The sequence below is a fragment of the Oncorhynchus masou genome, chromosome 24 (genome assembly GCF_036934945.1).
Source record: "Oncorhynchus masou masou isolate Uvic2021 chromosome 24, UVic_Omas_1.1, whole genome shotgun sequence".
Taxonomy (NCBI): Eukaryota; Metazoa; Chordata; class Actinopteri; order Salmoniformes; family Salmonidae; genus Oncorhynchus; species Oncorhynchus masou.
Window position 1 is genome coordinate 16,240,745 of NC_088235.1, and position 21,541 is coordinate 16,262,285.

At 42.0% G+C, this 21,541-nt stretch overlaps 1 protein-coding gene across 2 annotated transcripts in view; it reads left to right on the forward strand.

The window, feature by feature from the left end:
• The window catches only part of LOC135511864 (neurexin-1a-like), a 918,691-nt gene that overhangs the window by 389,899 nt on the left and 507,251 nt on the right, over positions 1-21,541 (forward strand). Inside the window, exon 14 of one of the 2 annotated variants that reach the window (XM_064933362.1) lies at positions 14,997-15,119. In XM_064933362.1, the coding sequence (XP_064789434.1) occupies positions 14,997-15,119 (123 nt within the window). Of the gene's footprint in view, positions 1-14,996; positions 15,120-21,541 lie in introns of those variants that run through there. The other variant, XM_064933358.1, reaches the window with a different exon arrangement.

The following is a 21,541-nucleotide window of genomic DNA, read 5'->3' on the forward strand; positions in this document are numbered from 1 at the left end:
CGCTGGGAGGTTGACTCTCCGCTGGGGGCTGCTTGTCTGTGGGGTTACATAATGAAGAGGTCTGGTCTGACCCGCTCGGTGTGGGGGTATCTTTATCAAGGGAGAACTTCTCCTGCTGGGCTAATTCTTTGATTAGGTGAAAGTCCAGCTGAAACTGTTTGGGGTTACCCTGTACCAACACTGTTCCGGACTTATAGATATTTATATTACCTGACTCAGAGTCCTAGTTATCAATTATTCTGAGTTTCCACCCCTTGTTAACCCCCCCTCTCTTAACAAAGGGGTAGTGTGCTAATATAGCATTGTGCCATGCCAGGGGATGGTTTGTGTGGAAGATAAGGTTGCTGATGTTCACATTTTTGTAATAGTCAGCAAAAAGTGTCTCTTGATTTTCCATAAGGAGCTTCATTTTGTAATCTTTTCTTGCCTTATCATTCTTTACATGCACAGGGTACTGTATTTTCATTACCTCTGAACAGTGGGAGGTAGCTTCTAAGGCCTCTCCATTTGGTTGGGGTAGACTGTGTGACTCTCCTGCCATTGTTGGGCAAATGGGCTTTGACACCTCTCACTTGACACGTCAGTGCTAGTTGAAGCTATATCAAGCTTGGCAGAATTATGTTAGAATTCAGTCCTTATAAAGTAATGTTGTGTATTTTTCTTCTTGGCTTTTGGAAATAAAATAGTTTCAGACTAAACATTACTCACTCAGTTCCAGGTTGGATGGTGTTTTCAGGTTTCTGTTGTTTTCCAGAGAATTTGCTGTATAAGGTAATAAATACTTGGTAGTTGTGAACCTTCCAGGTGATTCCGTAATTCCGTCCAAAATCAGGTTGTAGGTTTTAAGTTTTGATTTGAAGTGGGGGTTATGTTGTAGAGGGTAGAATCCAGTATGTGTTCCTGACAAAAAATCCAAGTTTATCTAACTCCTAATCTATCTTTTTTGAAGAAAATGCTGAAAAATGCAGGAGCTCATCTGATCCTGACCTCTGCTCTGCTCTCTCTCTCCCTCTCTCTCTTCCTCTCTCTCTCTGTCTTTCTCACTCACACACTCTGTCTGTCCTTCCATCTCTCACACACACATGAGCACGCACACACACAGCCCCACACAATTATTGTACAAAGCAATTACAGAAAGACCCCAGATTATGCAAATGTATTTGACAGGATTGCAGAGTATGAATGTAGTCTGTGAACTGGGGTGATATTGGATTGGCATGTGCTGTATAGCCAAGAACATTTGCATGCAAACAAACAACACAGATGCCTGACATTGGATGTAAATGTCACAGCTTCTAAAGGTTTGTCAATGCTAATGTGTGCCAAAGTTCTCTTGACAATATTCAACCACATACCCTTTTTGCTGCACATGGTCTTCAGTGACAATAAACCACTTTTAGAATGGCCTACTTGGGTCTAATCCTGCTGTAGTGTAGTGACCTGTTCCTCTCTCTCTGTCTCTCCAAATGACATTGTGGTGGTGGGATACAGTAGTAGGCTCTGGCTGTTCTGTTACCCATCCAGCCATTATATACCTGGAGCCTATACCCTAGTTCCTTCATCCCTCCTCCCTATTCCTGGTTCCTTCATCCCTCCTCCCTATTCCTGGTTCCTTCATCCCTCCTCCCTATTCCTAGTTCCTTCATCCCTCCTCTCTATTCCTGGTTTATTCATCCCTCCTCTCTATTCCTGGTTCCCTCATCCCTCCTCCCTATTCCTAGTTCCTTCATCCCTCCTCTCTATTCCTGGTTTATTCATCCCTCCTCCCTATTCCTAGTTCTTTCATCCCTCCTCTCTATTCCTAGTTCCTTCATCCCTCCTCTCTATTCCTGGTTTATTCATCCCTCCTCCCTATTCCTAGTTCTTTCATCCCTCCTCTCTATTCCTGGTTCCTTCATCCCTCCTCTCTATTCCTGGTTTCTTCATCCCTCATCCCTATTGCTAGTTCCTTCATCCCTCCTCTCTATTCCTGGTTCCTTCATCCCTCCTCTCTATTCCTAGTTCCTTCATCCATCCTCTCTATTGCTAGTTCCTTCATCCCTCCTCTCTATTCCTGGTTTATTCATCCCTCCTCCCTATTCCTAGTTCCTTCATCCATCCTCTCTATTCCTAGTTCCTTCATCCCTCCTTTCTATTCCTAGTTCCTTCATCCCTCCCTTTTCCTAGTTCCTTCATCCATCCTCTCTATTCCTAGTTCCTTCATCCCTCCTTTCTATTCCTAGGTCCTTCATCCCTCCCTTTTCCTAGTTCCTTCATCCCTCCTCTCTATTCCTGGTTTATTCATCCCTCCTCCCTATTCCTAGTTCCTTCATCCATCCTCTCTATTCCTAGTTCCTTCATCCCTCCTTTCTATTCCTAGTTCCTTCATCCCTCCCTTTTCCTAGTTCCTTCACCCCTCCTCTCTATTCTTATTTCCTTCATCCCTCCTCCCTATTCCTAGTTCCTTCATCCCTCCTCTCTATTCCTAGTTCCTTCATCCCTCCTCTCTATTCCTAGTTCCTTCATCCCTCCTCTCTATTCCTGGTTTCTTTATCCCTCCTCTCTATTCCTAGTTCCTTCATCCCTCCTCTCTATTCCTGGTTTCTTTATCCCTCCTCTCTATTCCTAGTTCCTTCATCCCTCCTCTCTATTCCTGGTTTCTTTATCCCTCCTCTCTATTCCTAGTTCCTTCATCCCTCCTTTCTATTCCTAGTTCCTTCATCCCTCCTTTCTTTTCCTAGTTCCTTCATCCCTCCTCTCTATTCATAGTTCCTTCATCCCTCCTTTCTATTCCTAGTTCCTTCATCCCTCCTCTCTATTCCTAGTTCCTTCATCCCTCCTCCCTATTCCTAGTTCCTTCATCTCTACTCTCTATTCCTGGTTCCTTCATCCCTCCTCTCTATTCCTGGTTCCTTTATCTCTCCTTCCTATTCCTAGTTCCTTCATCCCTCCTCTCTATTCCTGGTTTCTTCATCCCCCTCTCTATTCCTAGTTCCTTCATCTCTCCTCTCTATTCCTGGTTCCTTTATCTCTCCTCCCTATTCCTAGTTCCTTCACCCCTCCTCTCTATTCCTAGTTCCTTCATCCCTCCTCTCTATTCCTGGTTCCTTTATCTCTCCTCTCTATTCCTAGTTCTTTCATCCCTCCTCTCTATTCCTGGTTCCTTCATCCCTCCTCTCTATTCCTGGTTTCTTCATCCCTCCTCTCTATTCCTAGTTCCTTCATCCCTCCTCTCTATTCCTAGTTCCTTCATCCCTCCTCTCTATTCCTGGTTCCTTTATCTCTCCTCTCTATTCCTAGTTCCTTCATCCCTCCTCCCTATTCCTAGTTCCTTCACCCCTCCTCTCTATTCCTAGTTCCTTCATCCCTCCTCTCTATTCCTGGTTCCTTTATCTCTCCTCTCTATTCCTAGTTCTTTCATCCCTCCTCTCTATTCCTGGTTCCTTCATCCCTCCTCTCTATTCCTGGTTTCTTCATCCCTCCTCTCTATTCCTAGTTCCTTCATCCCTCCTCTCTATTCCTAGTTCTTTCATCCCTCCTCTCTATTCCTGGTTCCTTCATCCCTCCTCTCTATTCCTGGTTTCTTCATCCCTCCTCTCTATTCCTAGTTCCTTCATCCCTCCTCTCTATTCCTAGTTCCTTCATCCCTCCTCCCTATTCCTAGTTCCTTCACCCCTCCTCTCTATTCCTAGTTCCTTCATCCCTCCTCTCTATTCCTGGTTCCTTTATCTCTCCTCTCTATTCCTAGTTCCTTCATCCCTCCTCTCTATTCCTAGTTCCTTCATCCCTCCTCCCTATTCCTAGTTCCTTCATCCCTCCTCTCTATTCCTAGTTCCTTCATCCCTCCTCCCTATTCCTAGTTCCTTCATCCCTCCTCCCTATTCCTAGTTCCTTCATCCCTCCTCTCTATTCCTAGTTCCTTCATCCCTCCTCTCTATTCCTGGTTCCTTTATCTCTCCTCTCTATTCCTAGTTCTTTCATCCCTCCTCTCTATTCCTGGTTCCTTCATCCCTCCTCTCTATTCCTGGTTTCTTCATCCCTCCTCTCTATTCCTGGTTCCTTCATCCCTCCTCTCTATTCCTGGTTTCTTCATCCCTCCTCTCTATTCCTGGTTCCTTCATCCCTCCTCTCTATTCCTGGTTTCTTCATCCCTCCTCTCCATTCCTGGTTTCTTCATCCCTCCTCTCTATACACATGATTTGATCATGGCAACACCTTAATCTTGGTTCCAGCAGTATATTTTATCTGTGCATGTGCTAGCGTCAGCCAAGAGCCTCCCTCTTTATCGAGAGTGCAGTGAGTTCAGAACAACTGAAAGTATGCATCTTCGAAGTAGTTTTCAAATACACGCTTTATATATCCAAACTCAGAATCAAGTAGGTTTCCCAAAAATATCATGGTCTCTATGGTAGAACATTTATTTTGATTGGGGATTTTCTACATTTATCAAAAGTCTCATCAGGTGGCCTGATTTCAGATGTGTTCATGGAAACAGGATCATTTGGGAAATGGTTCTTCGTTCAAACCATGTAAACATTTTAATCAAACTGTTATATTCATCTGACTATACACAATCATCATATTATTGTGTGCATGTAACCATACTCAATATGAAACACCCCAAGCTGCAGATGGTTTGGTTCCACTGTAACCATACTCAATATGAAACACCCCAAGCTGCAGATGGCTTGGTTCCACTGTCTTCACTCCCCCCTGGATCCATTTGGTGAGCAGGATCATTCCACTCAACCAACTTACAGCTATTTACTTCCTTTCCTCTTTCTCTGAAATCTTCAAAGCCTCAATGTAATGTGTATGCAAATCACAGGCAGCTGGAGCACTGGGCTACTATACTCCACCTCAGAAGCTCCATTTTGCTTTGTAAGCACGAAACAACACACCAAGGCCAGGGCAGGATAGAAACCAGGCTCCTGGAGAATGGGGATAGGGTGAGAGAGCAAAATATAAAATAATGGCATGGAGGGATTTGGAGCACTTGAAAGGATGGCTTGATCTTTGCCTTTCATCCCTCTGTCCTTGTGGCAGAGAGACAAGGAGGAGGTGGAAGAGGAGGAGGAGGAGAAATCAAGAAAAAAGAGAGCAGGGGGGGGGTTCAGCAGGATACATGTTCCTTGTGTGAGTGACACACGGTATGAGTTGGAACCGATCAAGTCTTTGGTGTAAGATACAGGGCAATACAATCACATTTCCCAATGTTGGGACCCTAACATTTCTCTGAATCTGGAGACAGTATGGTTTTAAGAGAAAACCAAATGATCAGTGTTCCAATTGGGTCAAATTCAGGCTCTGATTCTGAATGTATGCAGTCATATATTCTGCTGAAGAGGAGAGATTCATATTGTGCCAGATGGCAGGACATAATTTGATATACACTGACTGTGGCTCCTGCACTGACTATGAACATGTTGATTGTGAGTGTGTGTGTCTATGTGTGTGTATGTGTATATAATCTCAAAAATATATAGTGTATATACTTTCAAAGTCTCACATTAAGTAAATGAGCCACATTCACAACAGCATCATGTCCTGCCTTACCTCCAGTGTCATGTCCTGATGCTGTGTCAGAGGAGAGGAGGCGTAGTTCTCCACTGTCCTCATGTTCTAAGTTACATTAAGTAAATGAGCCACATTCACAACAGCATCATGTCCTGCCTTACCTCCAGTGTCATGTCCTGATGCTGTGTCAGAGGAGAGGAGGCGTAGTTCTCCACTGTCCTCATGTTCTAAGTTACTATGGGACTTTCTCTCCTCCTTAATAGTTTTTAATTCATGAAGTGTGGGTGCAATGCAGAACTGTCTCGAGTGTACTCGTTTGGTACAAATTGCATATTTAAATATACAACTTCAACACCATCAGTCATTTTTCTCACAGTTAGCCATTAGGCAGTTATGACTTTAGAAAATCCCTGGGATGCCCTTCTTTATAAAATCACTGTCCTTATTTTCTCATTCTGCCAGCTTCTGTTCTCAGCTTTCGCAAGACACTTCCCTTTCTGCCTCACAGTCACAGTTAGACAGCTCAAACTAGCACCTTGAATAATGTTAAATGTTTGCCTACGTTTTTATCATTTTTTTAAATCTTAAAATCAAAAAAAACAAATTTTATTTGTCACATACACATGGTTAGCAGATGTTAATGCGAGTGTAGCGAAATGCTTGTGCTTCTAGTTCCGACAAAGCAGTAATAACCAACAAGTAATCTAACTAACAATTCCTAAACTACTGTCTTATACACAGTGTAAGGAGATAAAGAATATGTACATAAGGATATATGAATGAGTGATGGTACAGAGCAGCATAGGCAAGATACAGTAGATGGTATCGAGTACAGTATATACATATGAGATGAGTATGTAAACAAAGTGGCATAGTTAAAGTGGCTAGTGATACATGTATTACATAAGGATGCAGTCGATGATATAGAGTACAGTATATACGTATGCATATGAGATGAATAATGTAGGGTAAGTAACATTATATAAGGTAGCATTGTTTAAAGTGGCTAGTGATATATTTACATCATTTCCCATCAATTCCCATTATTAAAGTGGCGGGAGTTGAGTCAGTGTCAGTGTGTTGGCAGCAGCCACTCAATGTTAGTGGTGGCTGTTTAACAGTCTGATGGCCTTGAGATAGAAGCTGTTTTTCAGTCTCTCGGTCCCAGCTTTGATGCACCTGTACTGACCTCGCCTTCTGGATGATAGCGGGGTGAACAGGCAGTGGCTCGGGTGGTTGATGTCCTTGATGATCTTTATGGCCTTCCTGTAACATCGGGTGGTGTAGGTGTCCTGGAGGGCAGGTAGTTTGCCCCGGTGATGCGTTGTGCAGACCTCACTACCCTCTGGAGAGCCTTACGGTTGAGGGCGGAGCAGTTGCCGTACCAGGCGGTGATACAGCCCGCCAGGATGCTCTCGATTGTGCATCTGTAGAAGTTTGTGAGTGCTTTTGGTGACAAGCCGAATTTCTTCAGCCTCCTGAGGTTGAAGAGGCGCTGCTGCGCCTTCTTCACGATGCTGTCTGTGTGAGTGGACCAATTCAGTTTGTCTGTGATGTGTATGCCGAGGAACTTAAAACTTGCTACTCTCTCCACTACTGTTCCATCGATGTGGGGGTGTTCCCTCTGCTGTTTCCTGAAGTCCACAATCATCTCCTTCGTTTTGTTGACGTTGAGTGTGAGGTTATTTTCCTGACACCACACTCCGAGGGCCCTCACCTCCTCCCTGTAGGCCGTCTCGGCATTGTTGGTAATCAAGCCTACCACTGTTGTGTCGTCTGCAAACTTGATGATTGAGTTGGAGGCGTGCGTGGCCATGCAGTTGTGGGTGAACAGGGAGTACAGGAGAGTGCTCAGAACGCACCCTTGTGGGGACCCAGTGTTGAGGATCAGCGGGGAGGAGATGTTGTTACCTACCCTCACCACCTGGGGGCGGCCCGTCAGGAAGTCCAGTACCCAGTTGCACAGGGCGGGGTCAAGACCCAGGGTCTCGAGCTTGATGACGAGCTTGGAGGGTACTATGGTGTTGAATGCCGGGCTGTAGTCGATGAACAGCATTCTCACATAGGTATTCCTCTTGTCCAGATGGGTTAGGGCAGTGTGCAGTGTGGTTGAGATTGCATCGTCTGTGGACCTATTTGGGCGGTAAGCAAATTGGAGTGGGTCTAGGGTGTCAGGTAGGGTGGAGGTGATATGGTCCTTGACTAGTCTCTCAAAGCACTTCATGATGACGGAAGTGAGTGCTACGGGGCGGTAGTCGTTTATCTCAGTTACCTTAGCTTTCTTGGGAACAGGAACAATGGTGGCCCTCTTGAAGCATGTGGGAACAGCAGACTGGTATAGGGATTGATTGAATATGTCCGTAAACACACCAGCCAGCTGGTCTGCGCATGCTCTGAGGGCGCGGCTGGGGATGCCGTCTGGGCCTGCAGCCTTGTGAGGGTTAACACGTTTAAATGTTTTACTCACCTCGGCTGCAGTGAAGGAGAGACCGCATTTTTCCGTTGCAGGCCGTGTCAGTGGCACTGTATTGTCCCCATGCGGGCAAAAAAGTTATTTAGTCTGCCTGGGAGCAAGACATCCTGGTCCGTGACTGGGCTGGATTTCTTCCTGTAGTCCGTGATTGACTGTAGACCCTGCCACATGCCTCTTGTGTCTGAGCCGTTGAATTGAGATTCTACTTTGTCTCTGTACTGACGCTTAGCTTGTTTGATAGCCTTGCGGAGGGAATAGCTGCACTGTTTGTATTCAGTCATGATCCAGACACCTTGCCCTGATTGAAAGCAGTGGTTTGCGCTTTCAGTTTCACGCGAATGCTGCCATCAATCCACGGTTTCTGGTTAGGGAATGTTTTAATCGTTGCTATGGGAACGACATATTCAACGGACGTTCTAATGAACTCGCACACCGAATCAGCGTATTCTTCAATGTTGTTATCTGACGCAATACAAAACATGTCCCAGTCCACGTGATGGAAGCAGTCTTGGAGTGTGGAGTCAGCTTGGTCGGACCAGCGTTGGACAGACCTCAGCGTGGGAGCTTCTTTTTTTAGTTTCTGCCTGTAGGCAGGTATCAGCAAAATGGAGTCGTGGTCAGCTTTTCCGAAAGGGGGGCGGGGCAGGGCCTTATATGCTTCGCGGAAGTTAGAGTAACAGTGATCCAAGGTTTTTCCACCCCTGGTTGCGCAATCGATATGCTGATAAAATTTAGGGAGTCTTGTTTCCAGATTAGCCTTGTTAAAATCCCCAGCAACAATGAATGCAGCCTCCGGATAAATGGTTTCCAGTTTGCAAAGAGTTAAATAAAGTTCGTTCAGAGCCATCGATGTGTCTGCTTGGGGGGATATATATGGCAGTGATTATAATCGAAGAGAATTATCTTGGTAGATAATGCGGTCTACATTTGATTGTGAGGAATTATAAATCAGGTGAACAGAAGGATTTGAGTTCCTGTATGTTTCTTTCATCGCACCATGCCTCGTTAGCCATAAGGCATACACCCCCACCCCTCTTCTTACCAGAAAGGTGTTTGTTTCTGTCGGCGCGATGCGTGGAGAAACCCGTTGGCTGCACCGCTTTGGATAGCGTCTCTCCAGTGAGCCATGTTTCCGTGAAGCATAGAACGTTACAGTCTCTGATGTCCCTCTGGAATGCTACCCTTGCTCGGATTTCATCAACGTTGTTGTCAAGAGACTGGACATTGGCAAGAAAAATGCTAGGAAGTGGGGCACGATGTGCCCGTCTCCGTAGTCTGACCAGAAGACCGCCTCGTTTCTCTCTTTTTCGGAGTCGTTTTTTTGGGTCGCTGCATGCGATCCATTCCGTTGTCCTGTTTGTAAGGCAGAACACAGGATCCGCGTCGCGAAAAACATATTCTTCGTACTGATGGTGAGTTGACGCTGATCTTATATACAGTAGTTCTTCTCGACTGTATGTAATGAAACCTAAGATGACCTGGGGTACTAATGTAAGAAATAACACGTAAAAAAAACAAAAAACTACATAGTTTCCTAGGAACGCGAAGCGAGGCGGCCATCTCTGTCGGCGCCGGAAGTACACGGAACCCCCTAGAATCGGGTTCCGTGGCACACAGAAATCACATTAGCTTAATAAATTAATCCCCTTCAAAATCTGTCAGTTTAAACTAGAGATATGTTTTTTTGTATTGGATGAGTCTTAGTCCAACACATCTGCCGATGTCGCTCTTCCGCATCTGCGGTGAAAGGTGGCAGAGCCAGAGCGGTGTTTGTCAGACCATGAGACATCTGTGGTGAAAGGTGGCAGAGCCAGAGCGGTGTTTGTCAGACAATGAGACATCTGGGGTGAAAGGTGGCAGAGCTCGAGGGGTGTTTGTCAGACCATGAGAAATCTGGGGTGAAAGGTGGCAGAGCCAGAGAGGTGTTTGTCAGACCATGAGATATCTGTGGTGAAAGTTGCCATAGCCAGAGCGGTGTTTGTCAGACCATGAGACATCTGGGGTGAAAGGTGGCAGAGAGGTGTTTGTCAGACCATGAGATATCTGTGGTGAAAGGTGGCAGAGCTAGAAAGGTGTTTGTCAGACCATGAGATATCTGTGGTGAAAGGTGGCAGAGCCAGAGCGGTGTTTGTCAGACCATGAGACATCTGCGGTGAAAGGTGGCAGAGCTCGAGCGGTGTTTGTCAGACCATGAGACATCAGGGGTGAAAGGTGGCAGAGCCAGAGCGGCGTTTGTCAGACCATGAGACATCTGGGTTGAAAGGTGGCAGAGCTCGAGCGGTGTTTGTCAGACCATGAGACATCTGGGGTGAAAGGTGGCAGATCCAGAGCGGTGTTTGTCAGACCATGAGACATCTGGGGTGAAAGGTGACAGAGCCAGAGCGGTGTTTGTCAGACCATGAGACATCTGAGGTGAAAGGTGGCAGAGCCCGAGCGGTGTTTGTCAGACTATGAGACATCTGGGGTGAAAGGTGTCAGAGCCAGAGCGGTGTTTGTCAGACCATGAGACATCTGGGGTGAAAGGTGGCAGAGCCAGAGCGGTGTTTGTCAGGTTTGGCCTACAAAACTAGTATGACCCCTCTATGGAAAGATGAGAATGAAGTTGGTACAGCCTATCTGCCAACTTATGTCTGTAGCTTCCAAAAAGTTTTGGCTACACGTGAGGTGAGACTCTCACGGACACCAAGATGCCAAGAGTGTGCAAAGCTGTCATCAAGGCTAAGGGTAACTACTTTATACTGTATACTTCTATATACCACCCCTACCTTTTCACAACACAACTGATTGGCTCAAATGCATTAAGTAGAAAAGAAATTCCATAAATTAATGTTTAAGAAGGCACACCGGTTAATTGAAATGCATTCCAGGTGACTAATTCATGAAGCCGGTTGAGAGAATGTCAAGAGTGTGCAAAGCCGTCATCTCGGCAAAGGGTGGCTATTTGAAGAATCTTAAATATAAAATGTATTTTGATTTGTTGAACACTTTTTAGTTACTACATGATTCCATAGGTGTTATTTCGTAGTTGTGATGTCTTCACAATTATTTTACAATGTAGAAAATAGGAAAAATCAAGAAATACCCTGTAATGAGTAGGTGTTCCAAACTTTAGACTGGTGCTGTGCATGTCCCTTTTTTTGCTCTTTGACACCCACAGGCCTCACAACACTCGTCTGAAGATTCCCTGGTACTAGATTAACAAATTAATGGAAGTTTAGTATACAGTGGCTTGCAAAAGTATTCACCCCCCTTGGCATTTTTCAAATTTTGTTGCCTATTCCCTATTATCTTTTGGAACCTGGAATTAAAATTGAATGTTTTGCGGGGTTTGTATCATTTGATTTACACAACATGCATACCACTTTGAAGACAAAATATTTTTATTGTGAAACGAACAAGAAATAAGACCAAAAAAACTATTCAAAGTCAATACTTTGTAGGGCCACCTTTTGCAGCAATTACAGCTCTATAATCTTGGCAAATCTAGCCACTGGGATTTTTGCCCATTCTTCAAGTCAAAACTGCTCCAGCTACTTCAAGTTGGATGGGTTCCGCTGGTGTACAACAATATTGAAGTCATACCACAGATTCTCAATTGGATTGAGGTCTGGGCGTTGACTAGGCCATTCCAAGATATTTACATGTTTCCCCTTAAACCACTCAAGTGTTGCTTTAGCAGTATGCTTAGGGCATTGTCCGGCTGGAGGTCAACCTCCGTCCCAGTCTCAAATCTCTGGAAGACTTTAACCAATTCCCTCAAGAATTTCCCTGTATTTAGCGCCATCCATCATTCCTTCACTTCTGACCAGTTTGCCAGTCCCTGCCGATGAAAAATATCCCCACAGCAAGATGCTGCGGGGATGGTGTTCTCAAGTTGATGAGAGGCGTTGGGTTTGCGCGAGACATAGCGTTTTCCTTGATGGCCAAAAAGCTCAATTTTAGTCTCATCTAACCAGAGGTCCTTCTTCCATATGTTTGGGGAGTCTCCCACATGCATTTGGCAGACACCAAATGTATTTGCTTATTTTTTTCTTTAACCTGTTCAGGCTGCGATACCTGTACAGGCATCAAAATCAGCAAAATTCCAGAGGCCAACTAATAGTACCCCATACAACTCAAACTTTCATTAAAACACACATGCCGGGTACTCAATTAAAGCTACACTCGTTGTGAATCTAGCCAACGTCAGATTTGTAAAATGCTTTTCGGCGAGAGCATGAGAAGCGATTATCTGATAGCATGCAACACCCCGAAATACCAGAAGGGGACGTAAACAAAAGAATTAGCGTAGCCGGCGCTACACAAAACGCAGAAATAAAATATAAAACATTCATTACCTTTGACAAGCTTCTTTGTTGGCACTCCTATATGTCCCATAAACATCACAATTGGTCTTTTTTTCGATTAAATCGGTCCATATATACCCAAAATGTCAATTTATGAACTTTGTGAAATCCAGGAAAAAAATCAGTTTCCAAACGCAATGTCATTTTTTTATATTAAAAAAGTTTCCTATAAACTTTGACAAAACACTTCAAACTACTTTTGTAATCCAACTTTAGGTATTAGTAAACGTTAATAAACGATCAAATTGATCACTGGGCGATCTTTATTCAATAGCAGCAAGTTTGGAAATCGTCGTCCACTTTCCCCCTTCCATAACTTCCTGCTGTGTACCCGAAGACAGGATGTGCCTATTACTCATATGACCAAGGATTAACTACGATACAATTCACAACACTGGCGACATTGTGTGGAAGCTGTAGGAACTGCAATCACTTTTTTCTGGCCACTCTTCTGTATAGCCCAGCTCTGTGGAGTGTACTGCTTATAGTGGTCCTATGGACAGATACTCCAATCTCCAATGTGGAGCTTTGCAGCTCCTTCAGGGTTATCTTTGGTATCTTTGTTGCCTCTCTGATTAATTGCCTCGTTGCCTGGTCCGTTTTGGTGGGCTGCCCTCTCTTGGCAGGTTTGTTATGTTTCCATATTCTTTCAATTTTTAATAATGGATTTGATGGTGCTCCATGTGATGTTCAAAGTTAGATTTTTTTATAACCCAACCCTGAGTTGTACTTCTCCACAACGTTGTCCCTGACCTGTTTGGAGAGCTCCTTGGTCTACATCAAGTCAAAAATCAAAGTTTATTTGTCACTTCCGCCTAATACAACCTTACGGTGAAATGCTTGCTTACAGGCTCTAACCAATTGTGCCAAAAAGGTGTTAGGTGAACAATAGGTAAGTAAAGAAATAAAACAACAGTAAAAAGACAGGCTATATACAGTAGCGAAGCTATAAAAGTAGTGAGGCTACATACATACACCGGTTCGTCAGGCTGATTGAGGTAGTATGTAGTACCACCCTGTGAAGTTCATCATAACTTATTTCATCTGTAGCCTAATAAACTGCATGCTTTCCTGAGTTGTAGTGGCAGGACAACACAAGTTCACCATTCGATATGATGGTTATTATATCAATATTTGTGCATTAAGGCATTTCCACCATTTATCGCATAATTCATTTTACTAACACAAAAATATCCCACCATGTTGAACAAAAAAATTGACTACCGTCATTTATAAAATTGTACCAGCATTTCATGTTTCTATCAGCCTGGTAGTGACTTTTATCATATGTCAGGTAATTTGTCCACATGAAATGGTTGGATTTAAATATTGGTTTGTTTCAAGTATGAAGGAATTTAGAAGTAGTTTTGTGAGTCAATGCTAAGAACCGGTAACACAATGCCTGGACATCTATGAGTACAGTATCTGCTAGCATGCTAGTAGATCCACAAAGACTTCCAGTCATTGCATTAACAGTGGTTAGCATTGGTTCACAAATGGAAATACAGGAAGTACTAACTTCATACGCAGATCAGGAAACCATTTTTTATGTTTTATATATATATATATATTTAACCCCATATTTTTGGCACGAAACTATCTCCATATATAGCGCTTTGCAAAAGTATTCATCCCCCTTGGTATGTTTTTTTTTTTTGCATTACAACCTGTCATTTAAATTGATTTTGATTTCATGAAATGGACAAATACTAAATAGTCCAAATTGGTGAATTGAAATGAAAAAAAAAAAAAAAAAATAAAAAAAAACAAAAAAAAAATGTAAAGTGGTGTGTGTATATGTTTTCACCCCCTTTGTTATGAAGCCCCTAAATAAGATCTGGTGCAACCAAATACCTTCAGAAGTAACATAATTAGTTAAACAAAGTCCACCTGTGTGCAATCTAAGTGTCACATGATCTGTCACATGATCTCAGTATATATACACCTGTTCTGAAAAGCCCCAGAGTCAGCAACACCACCAAGCAAGCGGCACTATGAAGTAATCAAATGGCTACCCGGACTACTTGCATTGCATTGTGTTCCCAGCCTTTTATCCGCAAAAGGTCAGTTTAATGGAAACATCACTGGTGGGAAAATGCACATATTGTTTTATGCAGACAATATAAAATTATTGTCGACATTTGATTGTAAACCAATCTACCGAGACATAAAAATGGTATCCATGAGTTCATCTGACTCGGGAAGTAGATTAAGGGCCTCATTGCCAAAATCCCAAAGTATTCCTTTAACATAATTGTTTTCAATTCATTTGATTGAGTTGTTTTAGTTAAGACAATTTAAGTTATGAACATAATTTTTCGCCCCCAATATTATTATTTACAATTAATTAGATTGAGGTGACAACAGAGTACGGTTTGAAATGCCATATAACAATAACTAAAAAAGACAGAGTTTGTTTCTCAGTATCTTACCCTTCTGTAGCGCCAAGCTAGGCCAGCACTGTGGTGGCGCGTTACTGCCACCTAGTGACGTTATTAATAGAACACTCATAGAAATAGGAGAGCAGGATTCTCCCTCTCCCCCTCTCTCCCTACCCTTCTACACACACCCTGTCACTGCACTAACTCAGGTTTCTTTTCTCCCCGTCCCGAGGTGTGCGTGAAACCACTGTCTGGGTGAGGTGTGTGTGTGTTTTAACCACTGTTTGGGCTATCCTACAGGCAAGGGTCCAGAGACCATTTTTGCTGGTCAGAACCTGAACGATAACGAGTGGCACACGGTGCGTGTGTTCAGGAGGGGAAAGAGTTTGAAACTCACCGTCGATGATCTTCAACCTGTAGAAGGTACAACCACACCCTCTCTAACAAACTGACTATGTTTTATATGTGTGAGAATTTTCAAGATGATCCTTTGACCCTTTATATGTAGGACACTGTTTGACTATGGACTAGGTCAGAAAATCGGTCAGGTCTAGTTCATAATGTCTGACATAAAATCAGTCGGTATAAACAGGTCGGTAAATACAGGTCGGTATAAACAGGTCGGTAAATACAGGTCGGTATATACAGGTCGGTATAAACAGTTCAGTATACAGGTCAGTATACAGCTCAGTATATACATGTCAGTACACAAGTCAGTATATACAGGCCGGTATACAGCTCAGTATATACAAGTCAGTATACAGGTCAGTTTAATAAGGTCAGTATAGACAGACAGGTCGGTACAAACAGGTCGGTACAAACAGGTCGGTACAAACAGGTCGGTACAAACAGGTCGGTACAGACAGGTCGGTACAGACAGGTCGGTACAGACAGGTCGGTATTTACAGGTCGGTAAAAACAGGTCAGTATATACAGGTAAGTTTAAAAAGGTCAGAATACAGTATATAAAGGTCAGTATAAACATATCAGTATATACATATCAGTATACAGGTCAGTGTAAACATATCAGTATACAGGTCAGTATAAACATATCAGTATACAGGTCAGTATAAACATATCAGTATACAGGTCAGTATAAACATATCAGTATACAGGTCAGTATAAACATATCAGTATACAGGTCAGTATAAACATATCAGTATACAGGTCAGTATAAACATATCAGTATACAGGTCAGTGTAAACATATCAGTATACAGGTCAGTATAAACATATCAGTATACAGGTCAGTGTAAACATATCAGTATATACATATCAGTATACAGGTCAGTATAAACATATCAGTATAGAGATCAGTATTCACAGGTTATACAGGTCAGGTTATACAGGTCAGGATGTACAGTTCGGGATTTACAGGTCAGGTTATACAGGTCATTATACAGGTCATTATACAGGTCAGGTTATACAGGTCATTATACAGGTCAGGTTATACAGGTCATTATACAGGTCAGGTTATACAGGTCAGGTTATACAGGTCATTATACACGTCATTATACAGGTCATTATACAGGTCATTATACAGGTCATTATACAGGTCATTATACACTTCATTATACAGGTCATTATACAGGTCATTATACAGGTCATTATACAGGTCAGGTTATACAGGTCATTATACAGGTCAGGTTATACAGGTCATTATACAGGTCAGGTTATACAGGTCATTATACACTTCATTATACAGGTCATTATACAGGTCATTATACAGGTCAGGTTATACAGGTCATTATACAGGTCAGGTTATACAGGTCAGGATATACAGGTCATTATACACTTCATTATACAGGTCATTATACAGGTCATTATACAGGTCAGGTTATACAGGTCAGGTTATACAGGTCAGGATATACAGGTCATTATACAGGTCAGGATATACAGGTCATTATACAGGTCAGGTTATACAGGTCATTATACAGGTCAGGTTATACAGGTCAGGTTATACAGGTCATTATACAGGTCAGGTTATACAGGTCATTATACAGGTCAGGATATACAGGTCATTATACAGGTCAGGTTATACAGGTCATTATACAGGTCAGGTTATACAGGTCATTATACAGGTCAGGATATACAGGTCATTATACAGGTCATTATACAGGTCAGGTTATACAGGTCAGGTTATACAGGTCATTATACAGGTTATTATACAGGTCAGGTTATACAGGTCAGGTTATACAGGTCATTATACAGGTCAGGTTATACAGGTCATTATACAGGTCAGGATATACAGGTCATTATACAGGTCAGGATATACTGTTCATTATACAGGTCATTATACAGGTCAGGTTATACAGGTCATTATACAGGTCATTATACAGGTCAGGATATACAGGTCATTATACAGGTCAGGTTATACAGGTCATTATACAGGTTATTATACAGGTCAGGTTATACAGGTCATTATACAGGTCAGGATATACAGGTCATTATACAGGTCAGGATATACAGGTCATTATACAGGTCAGGATATACAGGTCATTATACAGGTCAGGTTATACAGGTCAGGTTATACAGGTCAGGTTATACAGGTCATTATACAGGTCAGGTTATACAGGTCAGGATATACAGGTCAGGATATACAGGTCATTATACAGGTCAGGTTATACAGGTCATTATACAGGTTATTATACAGGTCATTATACAGGTCAGGATATACAGGTCATTATACAGGTCATTATACAGGTCAGGATATACAGGTCATTATACAGGTTATTATACAGGTCAGGTTATACAGGTCATTATACAGGTCAGGTTATACAGGTCATTATACAGGTCAGGATATACAGGTCAGGTTATACAGGTCAGGATATACAGGTCATTATACAGGTCAGGTTATACAGGTCAGGTTATACAGGTCAGGTTATACAGGTCAGGTTATACAGGTCAGGATATACAGGTCAGGATATACAGGTCATTATACAGGTCATTATACAGGTCATTATACAGGTCAGGTTATACAGGTCATTATACAGGTCAGGTTATACAGGTCATTATACAGGTCAGGTTATACAGGTCATTATACAGGTCAGGATATACAGGTCATTATACAGGTCATTATACAGGTCAGGATATACAGGTCATTATACAGGTCAGGTTATACAGGTCATTATACAGGTCAGGTTATACAGGTCATTATACAGGTCAGGATATACAGGTCATTATACAGGTCAGGTTATACAGGTCATTATACAGGTCAGGTTATACAGGTCATTATACAGGTCAGGATATACAGGTCATTATACAGGTCATTATACAGGTCAGGTTATACAGGTCATTATACAGGTTATTATACAGGTCAGGTTATACAGGTCATTATACAGGTCAGGATATACAGGTCATTATACAGGTCAGGTTATACAGGTCATTATACAGGTCAGGATATACAGGTCATTATACAGGTCAGGTTATACAGGTCATTATACAGGTCATTATACAGGTCAGGTTATACAGGTCATTATACAGGTTATTATACAGGTCAGGTTATACAGGTCATTATACACGTCATTATACAGGTCATTATACAGGTCATTATACAGGTCAGGATATACAGGTCATTATACAGGTCAGGATATACAGGTCATTATACAGGTCAGGTTATACAGGTCAGGTTATACAGGTCATTATACAGGTCAGGATATACAGGTCAGGTTATACAGGTTATTATACAGGTCAGGTTATACAGGTCAGGTTATACAGGTCATTATACAGGTCAGGTTATACAGGTCATTATACAGGTTATTATACAGGTCATTATACAGGTCAGGATATACAGGTCATTATACAGGTTATTATACAGGTCAGGTTATACAGGTCATTATACAGGTCAGGATATACAGGTCAGGTTATACAGGTCAGGATATACAGGTCATTATACAGGTCAGGTTATACAGGTCAGGTTATACAGGTCAGGTTATACAGGTCAGGTTATACAGGTCATTATACAGGTCAGGTTATACAGGTCATTATACAGGTTATTATACAGGTCATTATACAGGTCAGGATATACAGGTCATTATACAGGTTATTATACAGGTCAGGTTATACAGGTCATTATACAGGTCAGGATATACAGGTCAGGTTATACAGGTCAGGATATACAGGTCATTATACAGGTCAGGTTATACAGGTCAGGTTATACAGGTCAGGTTATACAGGTCAGGTTATACAGGTCAGGATATACAGGTCAGGATATACAGGTCATTATACAGGTCAGGTTATACAGGTCATTATACAGGTTATTATACAGGTCATTATACAGGTCAGGTTATACAGGTCAGGATATACAGGTCATTATACAGGTCATTATACAGGTCAGGATATACAGGTCATTATACAGGTCATTATACAGGTCAGGTTATACAGGTCATTATACAGGTTATTATACAGGTCATTATACAGGTCATTATACAGGTCAGGATATACAGGTCATTATACAGGTCATTATACAGGTCAGGTTATACAGGTCATTATACAGGTCAGGTTATACAGGTCAGGTTATACAGGTCAGGATATACAGGTCATTATACAGGTCAGGATATACAGGTCAGGATATACAGGTCATTATACAGGTCAGGTTATACAGGTCAGGTTATACAGGTCATTATACAGGTTATTATACAGGTCATTATACAGGTCAGGATATACAGGTCATTATACAGGTCAGGATATACAGGTCATTATACAGGTCATTATACAGGTCATTATACAGGTCATTATACAGGTCAGGATATACAGGTCATTATACAGGTCAGGTTATACAGGTCATTATACAGGTCATTATACATGTCATTATACAGGTCATTATACAGGTCATTATACAGGTTTTTATTTAGGTCATTATACAGGTCAGGATATACAGGTCAGGTTATACAGGTCAGGTTATACAGGTCATTATACAGGTCAGGATATACAGGTCAGGATATACAGGTCATTATACAGGTCAGGTTATACAGGTCATTATACAGGTCAGGTTATACAGGTCAGGTTATACAGGTCATTATACAGGTCATTATACAGGTTATTATACAGGTCATTATACAGGTCAGGTTATACAGGTCAGGTTATACAGGTCATTATACAGGTCATTATACAGGTTATTATACAGGTCATTATACAGGTCAGGTTATACAGGTCAGGATATACAGGTCATTATACAGGTCATTATACAGGTCAGGATATACAGGTCATTATACAGGTCATTATACAGGTCAGGTTATACAGGTCATTATACAGGTTATTATACAGGTCATTATACAGGTCATTATACAGGTCAGGATATACAGGTCATTATACAGGTCATTATACAGGTCAGGTTATACAGGTCATTATACAGGTCAGGTTATACAGGTCAGGTTATACAGGTCAGGATATACAGGTCATTATACAGGTCAGGATATACAGGTCAGGATATACAGGTCATTATACAGGTCAGGTTATACAGGTCAGGTTATACAGGTCATTATACAGGTCATTATACAGGTTATTATACAGGTCATTATACAGGTCAGGATATACAGGTCATTATACAGGTCAGGATATACAGGTCATTATACAGGTCATTATACAGGTCATTATACAGGTCATTATACAGGTCAGGATATACAGGTCATTATACAGGTCAGGTTATACAGGTCATTATACAGGTCATTATACAGGTCATTATACAGGTCATTATACAGGTCATTATACAGGTTTTTATTTAGGTCATTATACAGGTCAGGATATACAGGTCAGGTTATACAGGTCAGGTTATACAGGTCAGGTTATACAGGTCAGGTTATACAGGTCAGGTTATACAGGTCAGGTTATACAGGTCAGGATATACAGGTCATTATACAGGTCAGGTTATACAGGTCAGGATATACAGGTCAGGTTATACAGGTCAGGTTATACAGGTCAGGTTATACAGGTCAGGTTATACAGGTCAGGATATACAGGTCAGGTTATACAGGTCATTATACAGGTCAGGTTATACAGGTCAGGTTATACAGGTCAGGATATACAGGTCAGGTTATACAGGTCATTATACAGGTCAGGTTATACAGGTCATTATACAGGTCAGGTTATACAGGTCATTATACAGGTCAGGATATACAGGTCAGGTTATACAGGTCAGGTTATACAGATCATTATACAGGTCAGGTTAAACAGGTCAGGTTATACAGATCATTATACAGGTCAGGTTATACAGGTCATTATACAGGTCAGGTTATACAGGTCAGGTTATACAGGTCAGGTTATACAGGTCATTATACAGGTCAGGTTATACAGGTCAGGTTATACAGGTCAGGTTATACAGGTCATTATACAGGTCAGGTTATACAGGTCAGGTTATACAGGTCAGGTTATACAGGTCATTATACAGGTCAGGTTATACAGGTCAGGTAATACAGGTCAGGTTATACAGGTCAGGTTATACAGGTCAGGTTATACAGGTCAGGTTATACAGGTCAGGTTATACATCAGTATACACAGGTCGGTTTACACAGGTCAGTTTACACAGGTCGGTTTACACAGGTCAGTATACACAGGTCGGTTTACACAGTTCAGTATACACAGGTCGGTTTACACAGTTCAGTATACACAGGTCGGTTTACACAGGTCAGTATAGACAGGTCGGTTTACACAGTTCAGTATACACAGGTCGGTTTACACAGGTCAGTATACACAGGTCAGTTTACACAGTTCAGTATACACAGGTCGGTTTACACAGTTCAGTATACACAGATCGGTTTACACAGTTCAGTATACACAGGTCGGTTTACACAGTTCAGTATACACAGGTCAGTATACACAGGTCAGTATACACAGGTCGGTTTACACAGT